General features: G+C 40.8%; 1 protein-coding gene across 4 annotated transcripts in view; it reads left to right on the top strand.

Annotated features, from left to right (window-relative positions):
- The window catches only part of LOC308072643 (uncharacterized protein), a 114899-nt gene extending 93231 nt beyond the window's left edge, over positions 1-21668 (top strand). For 2 of the 4 annotated variants that reach the window (XR_013931723.1, XM_080409843.1), the window contains one exon: positions 977-21668. Coding sequence is in view for 2 of the 4 variants with exons in the window: in XM_080409843.1 (XP_080265969.1) it covers positions 977-995 (19 nt within the window). In the remaining 2 variants the exon portion in view is untranslated. The remainder of the gene's footprint in view (positions 1-976) is intronic. The other 2 variants (XR_013931724.1, XM_080409842.1) reach the window with 2 other exon arrangements.
- Positions 21669-21677: the final 9 nt, after the last annotated feature.

Here is a 21677-nt window from a genome sequence, read left to right as displayed (position 1 = left end):
AATCACTGATGCCATTGGTGTGACCTCTTAAGGGTCGCCTTTCTTTAGATGGTGTGATGCTGCATACATTGGGAATGTCAGCCAATGCTTCTTTTACTGTTGGTACCCTCGGTTCTTGCTGAGGCCTGCGTTGCCAGTCCGTTGTCGGCATTTGCAGAGAATGAGCTGTTGCATGTTTCTGGAAATGTAACTTGAACTGCATGTAATTTGATTTTATTCAGCGGCCTGTGTACATGAACTTCCAGAGACTGTTCTCTTAAAAAAAAAATAAAATAAAAATCAAGTGATTCTTTTCCCTACTGATGAGATACCTTTCTGGAGGAAGAGGAATTAGAAAACCAGACAGACGTGGAGTGAGATTTGGGGCTGGTATGCAAACAACTACCTGGCACTGGATGACACACTTTAATTTAGTGTACCTCTAATTCCATTTTCTTTCTTTTTGTGTATTTTACCTGTAAATTTTGCAGGATTGTGTCTTGTCATGTGTTTATAGTACCTTGCACAATAGAGCCATGGTCTTGGCTAGCTGCTCTAGCCACAGTACTAGTGACAATGAATAATCGTGTATTACTTTCCTCAGATGTGGTTATATGCCAGTTCATATATCTTTGAGATGTTAAAGTAGATTTCTGATGAACGTGAGTAAATTTCCTGTCTTCTGCTATATGTGTTGGAGCTTTTATGTGTCTGCGAGTCACACAGAAAATCTTACTCATTAACAAAAAGGTGATAGACGACAGGCATTGTTTGAGAATTTTCATTCACACCTGTACATCATAGCGTTCCCCCTGCCTCCCTACCATCAGTTGTGATACAGTCACGGAAAACTTCTATGTAGTACTGAATGCAGCCTTTATGGCTGGAAACCTGCATGTTTCCTCTTCCCAGAAAACAGAATTCGCAGCTTACATTGCTGAGTGACATTTTTTACAAGTGTTTTCACTGTTGAACAATTTGTTTCTTTTCTCTGTAGCTTGAGGAAAAGGATGTAAAACGAGCCAGAAGCATCGCAGAAGTCAAGGCGTGCGGAGGCGCGGCCAAGCAGTGACCCCCACAGTGATAGGAATGGCTTCTGTTGTGACAAATTGCAAAGCAACAGCTCTGCCAGTGTGACGCTGGCAGGGGCTGCAGCAGGCAGGTTGTACGCAGAAAGGAGTAATAAATTAGCAGGTGAGCATCTCTATGTCTCATTAGTCTGTCTGGACACTTTGTGGGTTTCCAGCCTGTGGTGCAGGAGAGCGCTTCAGCAGGTTATTGTTGGAGTGCTTTGGCTGCTGAACAGAGTAGGGAAGAAGGTGAGAATGGAGAACAGAGAGAGGAGGAGTTACTGATTTGGGACCAGAGCAGTATAAAGGAAGCTGGGCATTCAAGTTTTCTGCCTTGTTCACGGCAATAAGCAACCTGAACTACAAGATTTTTAACACATTTGGCAATTTTTCCTGCAGAATTACGATGTGAGGTTTCTTGGTCTTTTCTTGGCTTCTTCCAGTTTTAAACTACTGTGTCCATCTTGACCAAAATAATTGCAGCCACCACTGCTGCTGTTTTTGGCCCGGCCCACTCGCTACAGCCTGTCTATGGCTATGTACACCCTGATAATTGGGTGCTGTTATGGCCACCATTTGCAGAAGCAGCTGCATCACCTCCCCATTTGAAATCAGGTACCTGAAATAACCGTTAGTTTGGTGAGAAGTAAAGAATTCTTGGCTCCTTTGCATAATAAAGTTAGGCTCCAATTTTTAAATATTTTTCTGTTTGTTTTTAAAGTCAGAACTAGCCCAATATCTTTCTGCCTTAATTTCAGTGGGAAATTTTAAGGTACATAGCACTAGTAAACCAGCCTTGTTATTGATGCCTGCTCTGTGCGTGGACTTCTGGTTTGCATAAATCAACGGTTGGCCCCACAAGCTCGTATGCATCCCTTCATGAGCTTGATGTAAGCTAGAAGACCCTAGCCTTGTGTTAGGTCTTCCTGAAGGATGCTTGCCTAGAGTCAGCATTAAGATCTTGCTGTGACAGCAGTCTAAACCAGGAACATTAATCTTCAGTAAGAGGACTCCCTCGTTCAACTGCCACAGCCGTTAGCTACTTCGCAAAAAACAGTGGTTTCAGCTCAGGATTTTCTAAAGTCACAGTCTTGGCACCAAATATTTTGTGGTAAATTTCATTTCATAGATTGGACTACACCCAGCATTCTGATTATAACTAGAGTATCTGACACATCCTATTTTAAAGTGCAGATCATATTGTAGTGCATATATGTGAAGAAACAGCAAGCCAGCTTTGCTCTTAAGTGATGAAAACTAATTTCCTGGAAAGGTAGCTGTAAATTTGCTCAGGGCTTTAAGCAGCAGAATATTAAAATGTGTTACTTCTGGACATGCAGGCTTGTATTTGCTTTTTTGTTTCAACTCCCTCTTGCTTGATTGTAACCCTATGTTAGGATTTAATTCTAAGAAAGAATTTTAACCAGTACTGAAACTGAAGAAATATCCAACTCCTTTTTAAAAATTATTTGCTTAGTTTGGAGCCCCAGTTTAATTAGGAAATCTCTAGGAAAGGATTTAAAATCAGTAAGACTTTGTTGGCTATGTTTTCCATATTTTTGCTCCTAGGATAATTCCTAGAAAAAAAATGCAGAGTTGTTAATAGTACTCATCTTACTTTCCTTCATGTAGAAAGCTGAAGGAGGAACGCCTTTTTCCTCTCAGTGCCGATGAGTCCCGAAACAAGATTTTCCCCTGGTCCAGTCCCCTCCTGCGTACCTCCTGCTGCAGATTTCATACACCCACCTCAGGGGAGCACAGGGCAGTTGAAAATTCTGTCTTTTACTCTCCACTCTTGTAGTAATCATAAAACTGGGTCAGGAGCTGAATTTTGTAATGAACAATGAACAGCTTAATGACAGGATTTTAAAAAATGGAGGAAAAATATTTAGAAGTATGTGATGTGAGAAAAATTGAGAACCAACAGAGATATAAGTCATGAATAAATGTCAGGTGCTTGAAGTTACAGGTAGCTTGCTAGACTTGAAGAAGCAAACATCTTTAACCTGCCATTAAAGGAAGGATAGACATAAAAGCTATTGCTTTTACGCATAGTGATCTTGATTCTGTGCTGAAATTTTGAGCTTCCAGTCTAGAACCATCCCTCACCCAAATTCTGTATGCAACAGTGCACATCTTGCTTTATAACCTTGTGGATCCTGGTTTTGGCAGTATCGTTTGCAGGTTGAGCTCTGTTCTTCCAGATCTTGCAAGTGTCAGCTGCTAGGTGCAAATATGGAATTCTGTTTATTTTTGTTTGATCTCAAAACCAACATTACATCTTTAAGGCAGCATCTTTTAAAATGATTATCAGTTAAGTAATTCATTTTTCTCATTTCCTGCTTTTATGTATTCAATTCAAATGATTTGTACGTTTACTAGGTTAGGCCTTCCCCCGCAAAGCACTTAAAAAGCTAAAAAAATAAGAGCACTGATATGGGATTATATTTATTTCAGATTCCTTGTGTGCTTAAGTTTTTTACTGTAGTATTTAATAGATTCCCAAGGAAAACTTCTGACAAGTGCTTTAGGGGTAATCTGGTTTATCTACCTGACAGTGAGTATTTTTAGCATTTAATCCAGAATTGTTATTCAATGTGTACCTGTGGAGTCAAAACGGAATCTTTGCTGCTCTCATTTAGGAACTATTCTTGTGCATGTGATGATATTGTTTCAATAAAATAGAAGTACTTAGCTTAAATTGTAGCATAGAAGTGTTAAGCATGTCTCCCAGGTTGATCAAACGTGACTTCTGATTTTAGATGCCTGTTTTGAAACAGTCTATGGGAAAGAGCCTGGTTTTAAGCTTTCTTTTTAGTGTCACACTGTACTTAGGAATATTCATGTTCCTTGGTGGCTCCACAAAGGAGGCCTGTCTGTTGGGCAGCTGTATGTATTCCATTAACAAACACATGATCCTGCCATTTTTTGAACCTCAGGTTAGGTTCTTCAAGCCAGTGTTCTGAAGAGCGAGTAGAGTTAAATTCCTCTTATTGTGGGAAGCTCCAAAACAACACCAGCTCTGCACTTCGGTCATGTAGTTACAGGGTGAGTTATGGCAAAGTCCAGAAAAATCTGCTGGTCTCTCCTGTGTGGACATCGTACACTTATGGCTTCACCCTAAAAATCTGAGGCCTGTGTAGCCAGTAAGTTTGAATTGTCCATCAGAAACGGTCACTTAAAAAAAATATTAAAATAATAATCAAGTCTATTTGGAAAGGCCATCTCCTAACAAGGAATGGGGTAAAAATGGTGCTTTCTGACTGCCAGCATTTCAAGGTTTTAGCTCAGTCTTTTTTTCTAACAAAGCTAACCTTCACGGCTGTCTAATAAAATGAAATAAGAGTGAAAAGTTCAAATATTAGACTTTCCTGTGGAGTAGGTTTCATGGTAGCCTGACAGCCAACATCAACAGTATGATAGTAAGGAGTTCATGTTTCTGTCTAGTCTGTGGTGGCCTGCTGAGATGGCATATGCCTGGGAGTGAGTGAAAACCCTCATGAGAAAACCTAACTTGCACTTCATAGAGACCACTAGTTCAGTGACTGAAGGAGATTTTTCTTTTCCTCTTCAGTATCTCGAAGTAGGTATCATTTATATGTCTCTGTGGGGGAAGAATGGGAAAGCACATGGTGGCTCAAAAAAATGTATTTTAATTTGTTTAAATAGCTGCAGAAACCTCAGTCTTGGATCCTGAATTGGGTTCTCGGTCAGATTCAACTGAAATCCATAACTGGTTGGGAGAGCAGAGAGCAGAAGTTCTGACAGCTCATGCACGCAAGGGAGCATCTTTTGTTGCTGTTAAGGTTATTGATAGGTTGTGCATGTGTGTGTGTCGAGGCAATAAAAATAAAATTATTTTCTCTCTTAAAAGGCATCCATTTCTCCATGGAAAAGCAAGCATATTGGATACATTGGAGCTGACAAAATGGAATGTGGCTTGGCTTTGCTATCTGGAGAAGTAACTCAAACCAGGATTTCAGAATAGAGGGGGAAAAACAGGAAGAAATCTTTGTAGCAGCATTCCCTTAGAAATCTTCCACTAGGCCTTTTTATCTGGTTGTTGTTGGTGGTGATTTGTTTGGTTTTTTTCAAAGTGAGATTAACTATGTTTTCAGTTTGTCTGCTAAAAGTAGTATGTATTCATCCAGGGAAGAAAGTGTCAGGATAAACACTTTCTGAAGATCAATGAGAAAGTGTAAATTTACCAACTTCTTTAAGCAACTGACTCCAAAGCTTGAATTGTTTATGGCTATTGTCTTCTTCATAAGCAACGTTTCCCCTCACTGTGTGTGTTGTGGGAATGCAAAAAGACCCCAAACCCATGCTCATAGTGCATGAAAATAATTGCCCACAAAATAATTTTATCAACAGAAACTAATGCACAGGTTTTGTGAAAGTGACAGTCAAGGACAGAACCTCGTCCTTGCTTCTTGTTAGGTGCTAAATACAGAAGAAATGTGAAGGAATGCAAATTCACGGGCATTGTTCTGTGGAGTCACTTCTGGAGTATCAGAGGCAGGTTTGTAGAGTGATTCCTATTCATCAGCCTTCTCCCCTAGCAGTGATGAGCTAAATTAAGTGGACAGGGATTTCTCTTATCTGTTATTCAGCTACTGAGACAAAACACAAGTGTTCAAGAGAAAAGCAGAGAGATACCTCACTAAGCAGCAGACGCTCCTCTTTTTCAGCTCATTCCTGAGCTTTTCCCCTGAGCAACTAAAAGCATAAGTCCAAATGTTAGATTTCTTTAGAGGTGACCAGTAATTCAGCTGTTTTCTTGATCATTTTGAAGAAAAAGCAGACTGCTGATGCTAATTCTTGCAAGGCTGATAGATCAGTTTTATATAAAAAAACTAAGATCTTGGGGGTTTTAAACTCACATTATAAACTACACTGTACAGTCAGGGCATACAGTGAGGGAGAGATGTAATCAGTAAATACTAAAGTATGTTTAAAATTAGCAGTATGCTCCTGAACCCAGTTAGAGGGTTTCTGAAATCTGCATTTGGATCTACATAAGCAACCACACCACTTTGAGCTTGGCGACTTCCTTTCCTTAAAGAAGGTTGTTCTTTTTCTCAGAGAAGGAGTTCTAACTAAATCTCTCAAGTAAAAATTAAAAAGGGAGACGTATGTATGTGTAAAAAGTAGGGCTGCAGTAAGATTGCAGCATAGTGTTTACCCTGAAGCATACTCCATGGCAGTGAGATGCAGCCGTATGCTGGAAGATAAGGACATGAATCACAGCCATAGGAAAATCGAGCTCACCGCTTGTGCTGTCTGTGAATTTATCATTAAACATCTAGTTCTGTGAGCACCACAAGCCTAGTTTTCTAACACATTTGTGTCTCACTGAGGACTGATTTTGGAGGCTAAGAAGATAATCTTGAACTGAAGCTTTTTCAATGTATATGGCATTTTCAGGACTTCTTTCCCTGTGAGGCTGATGATGCAACTTTTCTTTTAGGACACTTGGACAGTCTTCTCCTTTACCTTCCTGCCTATACTGCAAAATTTGCAGGAACCTGGTTATCTTGGAGATCTCCACTCATTTGCCAAATTCTGTTAAAATCAGACAGTGAGACCAAAACTTACTAAGGAAGTACATGTGTATACACAGTGATAAATAAAGTTTTGTTTCTGTAGTAAATTAGAAAAAAAAATGTTTGCACTTTTCAACCATTTACCTTCCATTGAGTCAATTTTCAAGAGGTCTTAGTGGCCTGTATGTTGATTTCTAATAACTGTTGGCAGTTGTGAAGATGAAGAACCTGAAAATTTAGCCCATAGCGACAGATCTTCACTACCTTGATTCTTAGCAAACATTTATGCTGTCACATTTGTTGAGAGTAAGACCAAAGATCTTTTTCCACTAACTTCAGACAGAAGGAAACAAGTGACTTGTCTTACTGATGAGTTCTCACAGTGCAGCAACCTTGGATCCACTCCTGTTGAAAGCTTTGCTCCCCACTTCAGCCCACCCCCCAAAAAGGACAGTCAGGCAGAACAAGCCCTCACTTCTAATCCCTCTTTAATGAATGCCTCAACTCTGTCCTCCTCCTTCCCTCCCTGTGCATTCCTCTGTAGCTTTAAAATGTGCTGCTTCCTTCTGGAGTCACCTTCCCTCCTTAGAGTGCAGGGTCTTCTGCGCATGACCAGGGGCTTCAGTGCCCTGTGAAAAACGAGGAGTTACGCAGGCAGTGTAGATGTCTAGAGTGACCTCTGCGAGGGAGCTTGAAGCTGCTTCTGCATGCTGTGAGTCCACCCTAATAATTCCAATTTAAAAAAAAAAGAAAAAAAATATCCAGAAAACAGTTTCATGTGTCTGTGTTTTGTCCAAGTTTAATGCCCATAGAAGAGCCCACATGGATGGGAAATACAGTGGAAAAGAGGACCGGGGAAAGGAATGAAGAATTAATGTTGGCAATGGTGTATGGAAAGAGATTAATAGGAATGCAATAACAGCCACCCTTAATGTGAGACAGAGACCTCTCCAATTCAAAATAATGAACAGAAGTGAGTTTCCTCCCTTACAAGATATTGAAGGCAGAAATCGTTAACTTAGACAAATGCTGGAGCTTTGGGGCTTCAGTACATATGTTTTCACGTTTTCTAGTCACTGGGAGATATTGGAAAAATATTTTCCTAGATATTAATATTGTCCTTGTTGTAAAATATATTCCTAGACCAAGCATTTATTTTAGAGGACTCTAGCAAGTCTGTATTTTTATTAAAAAGCCAAACAAACAAAGACCTTTTTTCTATTAATGGCAGATGGTAGGCAAAACGTGAACCTGCAAGAACAGGAAAGGCCCAGACTCTGCTATAATAGTTTCAGAAAAATATACCTTGGGTTGTGTTCTAGCTGGCAGGAAAGCTACTTACTTTAAAAAGAGATTCTTTTAAGTAAGAAGTGAAAGATTGCTCATCAGTAAGACCAAGAAGGTCTTGAGTTGCACCAATCAGCAGAAGTTTTTCCAGATATGTTAGCTTGGGCTCCGTCTTTTCTAACTAAGGAGAAGTCTTCTTTCCTATCATACTTCTTTTCACTTGGTGCCTCTTTTCCTTTTGTTTCTTCTTGCTGCAACAACATCCTGCATCAATCTTCCTTCTAGGGTGCTGAAGACTGATTATCCCTTTGATGTACTGACCCCTTGATGAGGTGAGATTGCTGGTAGCAATCCATGGTTTTCTAAGGAACTGCACTAGTGTATACTAACTGAGGATCTGCCCTTCTCTGTATCATTGTATAAAAAATGCGGATGTTTTGGTATAGGTAGAGTGGAATTAATCTAAGTAGCTACGTCGGTATTTGGGGAGGGAATCTGAAATAGAGCAGTACGTAACGGATGAGTTGCTGACTCATGCGGGGTGGGAAGTTACAGTTATCACAGGCCAGCTGGATGCAAACAAAAGTGCAGATGGATAACATCAGTGAAAGCTTAGATGAAAAAAATGTGAGGATGCTGGGATGAGACAGGAGAAGGACTGTGAATGATATTATAGCACAAATAAAAATGAGAATAAAACATCACTGCGCTGTCAGCACTTAAAAGCAATCAAGAGAGCCAAGTCAAAGTCCAGGGAAGTAAAGAGCCTCCTGTTGCCTGCTGTGGTCTTTGGACTGGCCCCGCCAAGTGGACTCGATTTTGCTTCCAACGGCTAGGTATAAAGACAGCTCTTCTCCTTCAGCTATTTTAACAGCTCTTTTGGGCAAGAAGACAAATACTTTATTGGACAAATGTGATAGCCAGGCCAGAATATTTCAGGATATTTTCAATGCTGGTTTCTTTCTTTTTAGTGTAGCTGTTTGAAAGGATAGTGTTTCTGCACACTGTCATAGGAGGGTGTGGGTTTTGTTTTTTTTTTATGTTCAGCGCTTATCTTGATGCCAAACCATAACTTCATTTCTTTGGGGTTTGGACTGGCAGCTGAGTAATTTGCTGCAGCTGAATAGAGCAACTATGTGAAATGCAGGTGGAGGCTGAACGTGTGAAAGCAGGCAGTACAGTCAAATCCTCAGTGTGAGGGAAGGAACCACGGGTCTCTCTTTTGAACCATTTCGATATATTTGCCTAGTGGAAGATTTGAGCAGAGAGAGGAAAATCAGCACTTTTAAGAAGTGGGGAGTGGGGTGCTTTTCCAGGAAGATTTAAGGTAGAATTTAATTTTACATGGGGCCTGCCATACTTGAGGTATACCAAAGTAGTTTATACAGTAATGTGTTAAATATAGAAAGGTGACTTGGCAGGAACAGAGCAACCAGTCAGTTCACACATAGAACACATCGGACAGTAAATGAAGGGCTTCAGTAGTAGCAGGGATGTGAATCCTGACCTCTAGCAGCTCCTGCTGGGGTGATTTTAGGGAATTACTGTTCGCTGCTTTCCACTCTGCCCCTTATCAGAGGGGTACAACTCACTTCTGGCAAAGATGACTGAGGAAGGTAGTTTTTAAATCATCCCCACATGCCTTGCCAGAGCTCATGAATTACAGCCGAAGCTTCTGGCTGTCAGAGCTGGGTGGTACATAAGAACTGAAGCGTTAAGAGAAGACATCAGCTCCTTTCGGAGGTAAGCAATTGCAATGCTGGCTGAGTCAGGTTATTCAAAAGCTGTGGTTTTGTTTTTCTAACAGGGTTAGTTCCAGTCTGTGTCTCATTAAACGGCTTGCATTCCTGGGAAAAACAGCCAAAACGTCAAGAGGCAGTGCTGGCCAATAAGAGACTGTTTAGCCTAAAGAGGAGGCTCAGAGGGGATCTTATCAATGTATATAAATATCTGAAGTGAGGGTGCAAAGAAAGAGCCAGGCTCTTTTTGGTGGTGCTCAGTGACAGGACCAGTAGCAACAGGCACAAACTGAAGCACAGGAGTTTCCTCCTGAACATCAGGAAACACTTTTTTCACTGTGAGGGTGACTGAGCACTGGAACAGTTGCTCGAAGCGGTTGTGAAGTCTCCTACCTTGGAGGTACTCAAGAGGTGTCTGGGCATGGTCCCAGACAACCGGCTGTAGGTGGCCCTACTTGAGCAGGAGTGTTGGACAAGTTGACATCTAGAGGTCCCTTCCAACCCTAGCCATTCTGTGATTCTTCCAATGGCCACGTTTTGTTAAGCTTAGATAAATCTGTTGACAAGGAGACTTATTAACTATCTTGCTCAGTTTTAGTTGAAATGAGGGTTGGTAAGCAGTAACTGGGTCAACTGACTATAATTTTTGCAAAGCTGATGTACTTTCTTCTCTTATCACCTTAAGGATTGGTGCTCTCCCCCAGCCCCAGGCAGGTACCATCGGTGGTGTACAAACCTCCTGAAATGGATCAGCCACTTGAGAGAAATGAAGCCTTGATGCGTAGGAGGATTTCCTTACACTCATTTCCTGACCCCTTAAACTACAGGTTTCTGCTTTCTCAGTTGTGCAAAGCCACAACTTGTGGGGGTATTTAATTACATAGGAAAAGGAAAGAGAGCTTGGGGAAGAACACTCATTTAATCTGTGCTGTTCTTTTTACGAACATGGTAAAATTAACAAAACTGATTAAATTTACCGCTAGGATTCAACAGACGCAAGAGACGATTGCTAATTCACAAAGTGTGCTCCTTATTATAGCCTTTGTTCCTTTAAGGAAATAAAGATAAAACACACGTGTGAAAATAAGGAAACGCAATGGGAGAGTGTACTCTAAACTGGGTCAGGAGTGCACTAATGGCTTCATGTGCCCTGGTTCTTGCTAGGATCATTGAGGACCTTGCTGGTGCATGGGAGAGGAGAAGGTAGGAGAGGAGACCACACTTTCCTTTCAGGTTTATGCAAAACCACTTAAAACTTCAAGCAGAGTCAAAGAAATAGCAGGTTCTGATTAGGCCAGCATGGAGTGAGGGATACTGACCTGTGTCTGAGGTTGGTTGTAAAGGTCATTCTATATTTGAGTGAGCTGTTGAGCGCAAAGTTGCTGATTTTATACTCTTCATATCTACGGAACCCAAAATTTCATTATCTGTTACTTGACCAGCTCTCAAGACTAGTCTTTGGGTGATCTGCTCAAGAGCCAGGGTCTAAGGTACTATGGAAACGTTTGCTTCTTGTATTTTCAGTGATCAGCTGAGCAGACAGCATCTTTTGCATGGGTATATGCCAAATTTGCATGTACTCCATTTTTTTACACTAGCAAAAGTTGTATTTATATATCTGATCGACATTCACAGATTCAATTTGATATCCAGAGATTGACTGAGGAGTCTGGGTGTGCAATTGCAATCTTGTCTGCATGTAAGAAGTTTTTCAAACGTTTGTCTCTTCATATCTTTACAGAATCTGATTTGTGTAAAATGAAATGTTATCCTGCACCGCTTGTTGGTAGTAACTAGAACTGCACAAAATACAATTAAACCACAGACCATATAAACTTAATTCAGATTTCATTACTGTCTCAAGTTACGAAAGCTTTCCTATAAAACTTGGTCTAATACTTGAAAACCTTTTAAATTACCTGAGCTGATGAGTGGTTTTGCTGTTTAAGTCATATGAAATACATAGTTTTACATAGCTGTAAAGAAAATTAGATAAAATCTTGCACTTTTTATGATAGTTGTCTTTAAGGTGTTAGGTTCAGTAAAACCCGAGGTTCAAATAAAACTTGGAGTGTACCTACCCATGTGGATCACCAGCAAAAGTCATTTTTGCATGACTTCTGCACGTTGCAGCAATAGATAAGGGGCTGATTAATGGTCTGTTTCCCTCAAGTGCTGTAAGAAATCCCTTGTATGTCTCAAAGGGAATGCCTGTAGTGTGATCACAGAATTGAGTGCGAGGTATTGCAAAGATTCCTGTGCTAGTTTTAAGCTGTATAACTGTGATGCTGTGAGCAGCTTAGGCACTGCAGTCTGAACCTCAGCTCAGACTTATTTATCTAGTCTTTATGTTGCTGCAGCTGGACTTATCGCTAAAACTGAGTTAACACAAAGTGAGCTTGGATGCAGTGCTGCATTGCATTCATTCCTGTGCACTGGAAAGAAGAGGCATCTTCCTGGTTGAGGAAGAGTAATTGGGATGCTTAGAAGTAGTAATTCACCAGTCGCAAAAGACACAGAGTTAATGTACTGCAACAGATAAGACAGAAGTTACCAGAATACGCTACTGCTAGCCCAAAGGGTTTGATAAGCAAGCTAGAAAATACTGAGAAAGTCCAGAAATACTGAGATTTGCAGTCATATTTTAGTATTCTATATGTTTGCTTTTTAGGCTTTCCACCTATAAGTTTTAAATACTCAAGCTGTAACATGTGAGCCTTAAAAGTCTTTTGATTTTTATCAAGGACAGTTGAAAGTCTATGCCTGTGTTTCTTCCAGGGCAATTAGAGACACCATGTCCTGTGAGACTTGCCAATACTGAGGATGACCGAGAGGCACTTTGTTTGCTATTTTTGATACACATCAAGGAAGTTTTACAGCAACTGCTCCTGTCATATTTCCAATTAAGGACTCTGCTTAGATGCAGAATGAAAAGGATGCATCAGGTAGCAGTGCTCTGTCACTCCGAAGCAGTGACTCCTCTTGCTTTTCCTCGCTGAGCAAGTATCTGACCTTGCCTTCTGCCAGACAAAGTGAAATATTTATCTGTCTTTTGCTTCCTCCTTCATGTACCTGGCTGTCTGTAATCACTTATCTCCTTGCTCCTTTCTTCCATTACCTCATGTGGTTTTGTTTCGTTTTTTTTTTCTTTTTTTTTGTAGTGCCCCTGCTTGGCTAATCTTGAACATGCTCCAGAGTTGGAGCTGCACAACCTTGTTCAGCACAGTTCCCTCTGACTCTGTGACACTGGAAGAACAAGACTGAAGGGCTCAGCTATTTGATTGATGTATCTTAATCAGTGTTTTGTGTAAGCAGTAAGTGAAAAGGATCAGCCAATGTCCAAGTGCTGGTAGAATTAAGGAGCATTTTCCACATCCAGCTGAAACAGCTGGGGGAACATTGAAAACTGATTTTTAATTTTTCTTAGATTTTTATGCCAGTGACTGTATGTAGATCTGTAATTTGTGTCTGTTTTGCAAGCCTGCCTTCCCCCGACCCATGTTTATGAGTATTATTTTTATTTGAGTGAATGGAAACACAGCAAAGATAAAAACTATTCCCCTAAACGAAGAAAGCTATTGCGAGACTTTAAGTGTTTGCGAGTTCACCACAGTGGCATTTGTTCTGTATTGAATGTGGAATCGGCCAGCTGTAAGCTGGCACTTTCACTTTGCCCAGTGTATTGAATTCTGTCTTTCTCCTGTGCTGAATTCAAAGTTCTAGCTGAGTGTAGAATGAAACCTATGAAAAGACGGTGATATCAAATGTCTTTTCCAACAAAGTAGGAAGGGAGCAAATAGCAAATTGATAGACTAGAAAAAGGACTGTGCTTCATGCTACGTGGCACTCTAGAAGGATCATTAGATGAGAGCTTTTCTAAGGTATTTTGTATTGAATAGTGATAGGCTAAGCCCTTTTCCTCCTTTGAGGTTTTGCATGTATCTTTTTCTTTAAGATGCAGTTCTTATATAGATGCTAATAAGAATCCATGTTTACAAATTCTAATTACTTGGATATTTTAATAAAGGGCATTGCTCTGTTGCTGAAGATCTGACAAGGGGAAAGCTAGGTGAACGGTGATGATGGTGAGTGAAACAAATGGTAGCATTTTCTGATATTTTAATTTTGTCTTGGTTTTCCTTAGATTATGGACTTACCCATTGGATGCTGAATGCTACACGTGAGTTTTGGACCTCCTCCTGTAAGTTGTCCTGAAGTCAAAACCTGTTCCACTGTACAGGAGGCTGAGGGAAAGCTGAAGAAAGACACTGAGAAAGCTAAAACTTCAAATTAAAGTTGGAAACTGTAGGGCAAGGAATACCCTTTACTCTTACTTGCTTCATTATTACTTTAAGCCCATTAAAACCAGCAGAATGCTTGGGCCCTTACAAGCTCATGGTGGTTCATTTTCCTCCGCAACTTCCGAATTCATTGGCTGAACTCAGCTGAACCTGATAAATCAACACAGGTATCAGAGTTCCTACAAATGACAGACGTTGTGTGACTTGGCATATTACTGCACACGGCTGGAGACTTGGTAAAGAGCCTTTTTACATTGCAAATCAAAGGAAAAGATGCAGTCAGTGTGTACAAGCAAGCATGTGATAGGAAACTGCAGGAAATCAAACTTGATTAGTTCCAGTGCTTGGGCACTTGCATTTCTTCCCATTCTTCTCTCCTGCTTTTCTCAGGCTCCCTCAGCAGAGTGAAGAAATAGGAACATGAGAAGACAACAAGCTTCGGAGACTAGAACTACATTTAAAAATTAGGTCTCTCGTTTCTAGTTACTGTAGCAGCTTTCTGAATTTCAACCTAGCTTAAATGAAACTGCTAGGAAGAAATGCAGATAAAGCCTAGTAAATTGTAAGCCTAATTTGCAACAAGCCTTCGGCGTCAGGTGAAAGTGGGATACTGTTTAGAAATGGCAAAAGGTACCGTGATTTCATTCATGAGATATTTAAAATCTGAATGGGTTTTTTTTGGAGAAGTGTTTATGCGGGTAAGGAGCCAGCGAGGCTTTTGTTTGTAATGGGTATGTATTTGCTTTTTGTCACCTGGTATTCTCTGGAAGAGTAAGAATCCCAGAGTTCATAGTAACTGCCTGCTGAGTACTGTTTGTGAAATGAAGATGGAAAGAGGAGAGATTGATGTCCCTTAGTTATGCTGGTCTTGATAGCATGGTATCCTATTAGAAATAATATTGGACATAAATAATCCTGAGTGTTTTCTTAGTTTTCAGATGCTTTGCAATTTTTAATTGTGTTTAAAATTAAGTGTTGTATGTTGCTGGGACAAGCCAATGCTGTAGGGCACTTCCTGTAACCAGGGGCCAATAAAACTAAGCTTCCCGTCTGGATAAAGGTGTGCAAACCAAATAAATTGAGTAAGTAACTCTATGTTGTTTAAAGTATTTTCCCATACAGTTATCATACAGAAGTGAAACTACTGGGCTTTAAAAACTCAGAGAGAGAGAGGGGGGAAACCCCAAGTTGCAAAAATCTGCACAGAGCACTTCTCACTTGAAAGGGATGCCTTGAGGTGTATTTCTACTACTTGACTATAGGCACAGAGCTGGTTTTATGATACCTAACATTGATGGTGAAGCTGGACTAGATTCCCTAGCTCGTGTTTTTTCTCATATACTCTTTTTTTCCCCTTGAGCTGTGCTGGAAAACCTGCTGGTAATCTGCACTCCCAAACTGGTGACAGGATTAATTCGAGCTGAACATTATCTTTACAGAAAAAATGATAGGAGGAGGAGTTACAAGAAGGGACTGCCTTCTCCCTCCAGATGACTTCTACCTGTAATGAACAGAGTTCACTGCTATTGCAGTGACAAATTTTAGTAGAGGCTAACTTTTCATCTCTGAAATTAGGTGCTTAGCTTTTAAAATATATTAACTATTCCTCCTTTTAACAATGTTATATGCGTATAGGCATGTCCATTTGTTTGTCATAAACATTGATGGGTTCAACTAACAGACAAAAAAGAAACAATAAGCAATGAAGAGTCTCTGTTCATACATATTTTCCAATATATTTTCGTGTGTATATATGTATGCATACCTGTGTGCAACTACACTAATAAATTGAGGTGAATTTTCAGATACTATCCTGCAATTTGTTGCTAACAGACTGGAATGTGCAAATCAACCCACAACAGTCCTAAAAGAATACCCTATTTAGTGTTTTAATTGGGTTTTTAGATGCAGATAAGAACATTCAGCCATCTCGTGCTGTTCTGAGGATTTCTGGAGAAGCATCAGAGGGGGGAAATACTGGTGTTGCAGCCATTGAACTACCAACTGCCTCTGCCTGTGCCCGAGCACGGCATTCCCACCAGAGAGCAGGTGTTCTTGCAGGTGAGCTTGTGAGATGCTGTAGCAAAGTGCAAAGACTGTTCCAAGATCACTACTCTCTTTTCCCACTGTTCAGCCTTTCCTCATCCCAGCAGCTGGGAAAGCATTCTCAGTAGACACGTGCTCCATATTTTAAATCTTCCTTATCCACTGACCTCTTGCAGAGGCAAGCTGCTGGGTTGGATAGGCGTTGGGTCTGATGTGTTCAGTTGGTCCCATGTTGCCATAGTCCTACTTGCTGTTTTCTGTGTCTGACTGCACATTGAATCATATTGCCGTCACCTTGTCAGGGAATAGACTTTTGTGTTTCTTTTTCATGGCACCTCTCAACAGACATTAGGTTCAGAAAAATAAATTTTGCAGGGAGCCCGGCTCTTCCTAGGAACCCAGAGCAGATCTTACTTTTTCTTTGAGCTTAGTATTTGCTCAGAACTCCTGAGGTTAAAAAAAATATTCATTGGATAGAGGTTTAAAAGCAGAAAACCAATAATGAAGGAAGAGGTTTTTCTAAAGAGCTGCTTTCCCATCTCACTCGAGTGTTCTCTTGGTTTGAATGCCAGTAAGAACAGCAGAAGTCCTTTGCTTTAAATCTGTTTGGTCCTTGCTTATGACACACTTGATTGCTGCTTGGTCCTTGTTGGATTTACTTTTTCCTCTACCCCATGTAAATTCATCAGAAACAGATTGCTGTGGTAGTTCCCCTCTTAAACAGTATATGAGTTGTTGTTTTCTCTTGCAACCCCTTCTTTTCCTTTTCCCAGAAACAGCGAGCAACTACGGTGAATGGATTTCTCTACAAGGTTATTTTACAGGTCAGGAGGTTAGCTTACTTTTGTCTTTTGATTTGAAGGGTTTCAGAAGAAATCCTCTGTGTGTTCTTCTGAATTGTAAAGGCTGGTAAGAATGAGAAGCCAAAGTCATCCATTAATCCACAGGCAAAGTACTATTCAAGCAGCTGCAGTGAAAGCTCTCACATGCTGCCCTGGAAATAACCCCAGCCTTGACGTGGTAAGACAACCCTAGGTAAGGTCAGAAGCTCAGTTCTCATTTTCATTTAAGCTTCTGGTTTTAAAACAGTATTTGGAGTTGTCCCTTGTGGTTATTTTGATGTCTTACAGTGAATGGATCCGTGGGGGGGTGGGGGGAGCACAGAGAAGTGGAATCCAGAGAGGCAGAGGTTTATCTGCTGAACATTGCTAGTCTCTCATCTCAACTTACTGTTGTTTTGGCTTAAATATTTAATGACTATGACCTCATGTGAGAGCAGCAAGTGGTATCAGGATTTTAGCTTAAGCTGCTTTGCAGAGACAAAGCACCTGTTTTAATTCCTTCTGGAAATGGAAGTGCTTTGGAAGTGTCCCAGCAAATTCAAGTCAAAGTGGTAATACTTGCCTGCCTGTATGCTTTCCCATGACATGTGTGAATTTGAATGATCTATGTACACTGTGGAAGAGACTGAAGCTCATGGCCGGGATTTTCAGGAGGGCATGAGAAAGCTGGGGGTCTCCGTCCTGATGGTTTGAATGCTAATCCAAGTATGGCACTTCTGTGAGCCTTAGGTCAAACCTCTTTTAACTTCTTTAAGAATCCTGCCTGTGCTACCTTCCATGTGCAGTCCAGAACATGTACCACAGTGAGTTCAGTGGTTTTGTGCATAAAACTGTTTATTTAGATAAAATATAGCTGATAGTGCTAGAGTTAGATTGTGACTTCACCATCTGGTCCAAGTAAGGACCAGTGCAATATGGAAGTTGGCATGAAAGCAGCAATGATGCAAAAAACAAGTCATAATTTCTTTCCCTATTACAAGCCCACCTAGATTTGGGATGGGAAGAGGGGGGCAATCCCAAAATTCAGCCAACTGTATAGCCAGTATTTCTGGCTTAAGGCCTGATATTACTACAAATAGACGGTTACAGTTTCTGGAGATGGTGGATAGGAACACTCGCTCCATACCTCAATAGTGATGATGCTAAAAGAATGAGTTTCAGAAAGAGCTGTCCCCACCCCCAGTTGAAAAGTAAAGTGCTCTAACATCTCACTTCACTGAACTGAAGCAGTCTTATCCAAGTATCTGTAGTAACAACATCTAGGAAGTTCCAGTGGTGTTATAGTCTCTGTGTGAAGCTTTCTAAACAACAATTATCTATTTCCACTTTAGTCACGTGTGTTCCATACTGACAACAGAGGCTTAATAATGTCTTCTGTCAATTAAAAGAGTTAAGAAGGAAGTTATTACGTAGGTGCATTATATATGCAATACATGCAGATCTACAAATAATATTAGCATTTCAACTTTCTGGTTGCATCTCCCTATAAAGTTACTAAAGTTTCTTGTATGCCACAAATATTTTCTGAAGTACTTTCTTTTATCTGAGTACTTACTCATAAATCTGAATTTATGCCTAGATAAGTGTGCTAGCAGCTTGGAAACATGTGCTAGTAGCTCTAGGAACTTCCTTCTCGTTTCTGTTTTGATCCAGCCGTCGTTCTCTTATGTGAGACCTGTTGAGTGGGTTGGCATCCATAAGATTTACTGAAAGCACTTTGTACTGTGGTTCTGGTATGTTTATTTGTGACAGATAATTTTCCTGCAGAATTGGGATTGGCCAGAAATAACAGTGCTCATCCTGATCCTGCCATTGCATCCATAGGGACAGCTCCTTTGTGTTGCATGCTCTTCATCGCAGAATCTCAGTTTGACTTTTTGCTCTTGGTGTTGACTTCAGTTTGCATGATGGTGTACTTTTTCTGTGATATTGGACTGAAGGAAATTTTAATTCCTTATTATGTTTAATTATTCATTCTGGAGAATCCCAGTTCAAATATAGGTAACAGATAAGAATAGTTTGCACCTGACCTTGGTGAGATGGATGGTGTATGCATCTGTAGCAATACAGCTCCCGTGTATTGCACATGAGGAAGAAGCAGGTGGTCCTTTCATGGAGAGTAACCTAAAGCATTTAAAACACCTGATGAGAAGGTTGACTTCATCCTAAGTAGAGACTTACAAGCTTTCGTGTGCATCCAGGTGTTCAGCTGTGCAACATCACCATCACACAGGGAGGGGACTGATGTCCGAGTCACATGACACTGAAAATGTGCTGGCCCTCGCAAGCACCAGCAGTCCTCCCAGAACCACACACAGTTCTGCACTCGCTCTATGTGAGTCGCTTGTATGCTGAGTCTGCATGGAGGTTAAGGGTGGAGTTTTTCCCTTCCTTAAGTTAGAATTGCCCATCCTAACTGGGTGGGGAACTTAATAGAAGAGAGTTAAAACTTGACTTGGAGCTTAAATTATTCTAATTAACTTGGGAGAGACCTGCAATGGCAGTGCACAGGAATCATTGTTAGATGGCCTAAATTCCTAATAAAGGCCACTTGTCTCTTGGCTGGTTTTATGTCTTTCAGCTCAATAATATAACAGAAATAAGGCTTTGTGCGCTTCGAGGTTGAGCGTCTGCTTGGTACTTTGCTAGGTATCAGCTGTCATGCAAGATGCATTTAATGCAAAGATAGTGGCGACAGCAGCACAAACCGTTTGCCTCTTTTCTTTATAGACACTGACATCATATAATTCAAAGCTGATGTGTAGGGGATGGGACATAGCCTGCAACTTCACATGGTCCTGGTAAACATGCCCTTTGAGCCATTGGCAGTTTACAGCAACAGTGGCGTCTCTTGGGTTCCAACTGTGGTCAGTGTTAAAAAATGCTTACAAAAGGGACTGCTGGCAACCATCCGCCAGTTGTTGGTTTTATTCTTGTGATATGGAATAACCTTTTGTAATAGAGTCAAGGAAATGGAAGTAAGAAAAACTACTGACATGATCAACTTGAAGTATTTCGTGAGGTAATCGGGTAACATCATAACCGTTTTGAGTGGGCAGCTTCAAACTGGAGCTGAACCAGACATTCTCACTGGCTTGCTTAAGAAAAAGTCTTTCAATGGGATATTAGGATTTTTACATTTCATTTTTCCTTTCTGCGGTGCAGCTTTTGTCTTTTCTGGGTTTAGAGAGTCAAGCCAGGGTAGTTGATTTTCGTGATGTTTGAAAGGTAAGGGAATGCTTCAGTGTGCAACCTCCATCCCTCCTTACAGAGACTTTTATTTGCGTGAGGCAGTGAACCAGGGTACTGAAAAAATATTCACTTCATCTCTCTGCATTCATCCCCCTCCCCAAAAATTTCTGTAAGAATGGGACTAAAATCAAAGTACTTGTTAACAATTTACAAAGGAAAAGGGTCCAGCTGGTGAAGCCAACAGGAGGTGTACATGCAACAGGGTACAATGCTAATCTGGTTCATATTATATTCTGTCTAATTTTATAGCTTTATGGGATTACTCATGAATCAAGCTGCTTCATGGAGGGCATGGCCTTTATGAGAAGGCTTTATGGTGTCTTCGTTGTCAATCAACAGTTTGTCTAGGCTGCCACAGGTCAAATTTATGTAGCATGTGCTTTGGAGTAGGTTGATTCAAGGCAGACATTATGCTAATGTGCGCAAATAGTAAATAAAAGTCTGCAGAAAATGAGAAGCTTCAGCCAGTCAGCTGGTTGTGTGGGGCGTGCATGTCTGTCTGCCTCGCTGGCAACAATTCTTTTGTTGATGGGTAGCCGCTAGGGGAGGGTCAGCCATGCGTTCGGCACAGTTGTTTCAGCTGACCACAAACTTCTTCAAAGAAACAGATACTTGAAGGGTTTGTTTGCAAATCTCCCAACCAGAAGGAGACTTTAAACAACATGGTGCATCTCTGTTCTGTGGCCGTTACACTACAACCCCCAACATTTCCTAGTGAAATTTGCTTCTAGAGTAAGCCAACATGGATGGCACCGCCTTTCACAGAAGAATTCTTACAGGGGACTTAAGACCTTCTGGCATCTTTCTCTTCTTTGTCCCCGCTTTCCTTCTGACAATTATTTCAAGCATTGGAACAGGCTGCCCAGGGAGGTGGTGAAATCACCATCCCTGAAGGTGTTTAAAAAACACATGGGTGCAGCACTTAGGGACATGGTTAGCGGTGGCCTTAGAAGTCCTGGGTTAACAGTTGGACTTGATGATCTCAAAGGTCTTTTCTGACCTAAATGACTCTATAAGTTTAATTTTACCTGCTAATATACTGGGAGTTCATTCCCTGTTCTTTCCACTAATTGTTTTATGTGCTCTTTTGGCAAAATGTGCCTGGTCACCTTTGCTTTAGAATTCCAGTGTTCTAGTGTGTTCACAGAGGTCTTGTTGGGCAGTACTTTGCTGCAGAAGTAATACATGTTTGTGCCTGAACAGTTATCTTAGGACATTAGCAGCACTGCAACATTTGTCATACTTCCATTACTTATGCCCTTCATTGGTTATGAAGTCCTGGGAATGAAATGTTACTGAAATCCAGTTCCTCAGGCCTGGCTGGCTGCCCTAACAGAAAAGTGTGCTTTGACAATTCCAGAAATTCAGTCAAGCTGTCACACTTCAGCTTACAATAAATGCTATGGAAAGAAAAGCCACTCTGTGGTCATAATAGTTATAGCATCTCTCCCATTTTGCCTAACTGGGGGCAGATTTCCATTTCAAAGGCAGTAGTGGGCAGCATTTTCTGCGTTACTTAAGCCCTTGGAAGGTACCATTTTGCCCAATCAATGTAAAAGGGGAAATGGAAAGTAAAAAAAACCCCAAAAAAACCCTCCCCCCCCCCCCCGTCAAA

Source organism: Falco punctatus, assembly GCF_963210335.1.
Source record: "Falco punctatus genome assembly, chromosome: 1".
Lineage (NCBI taxonomy): Eukaryota > Metazoa > Chordata > Aves > Falconiformes > Falconidae > Falco > Falco punctatus.
This window is presented reverse-complemented; position numbering and strand designations above follow the sequence as displayed.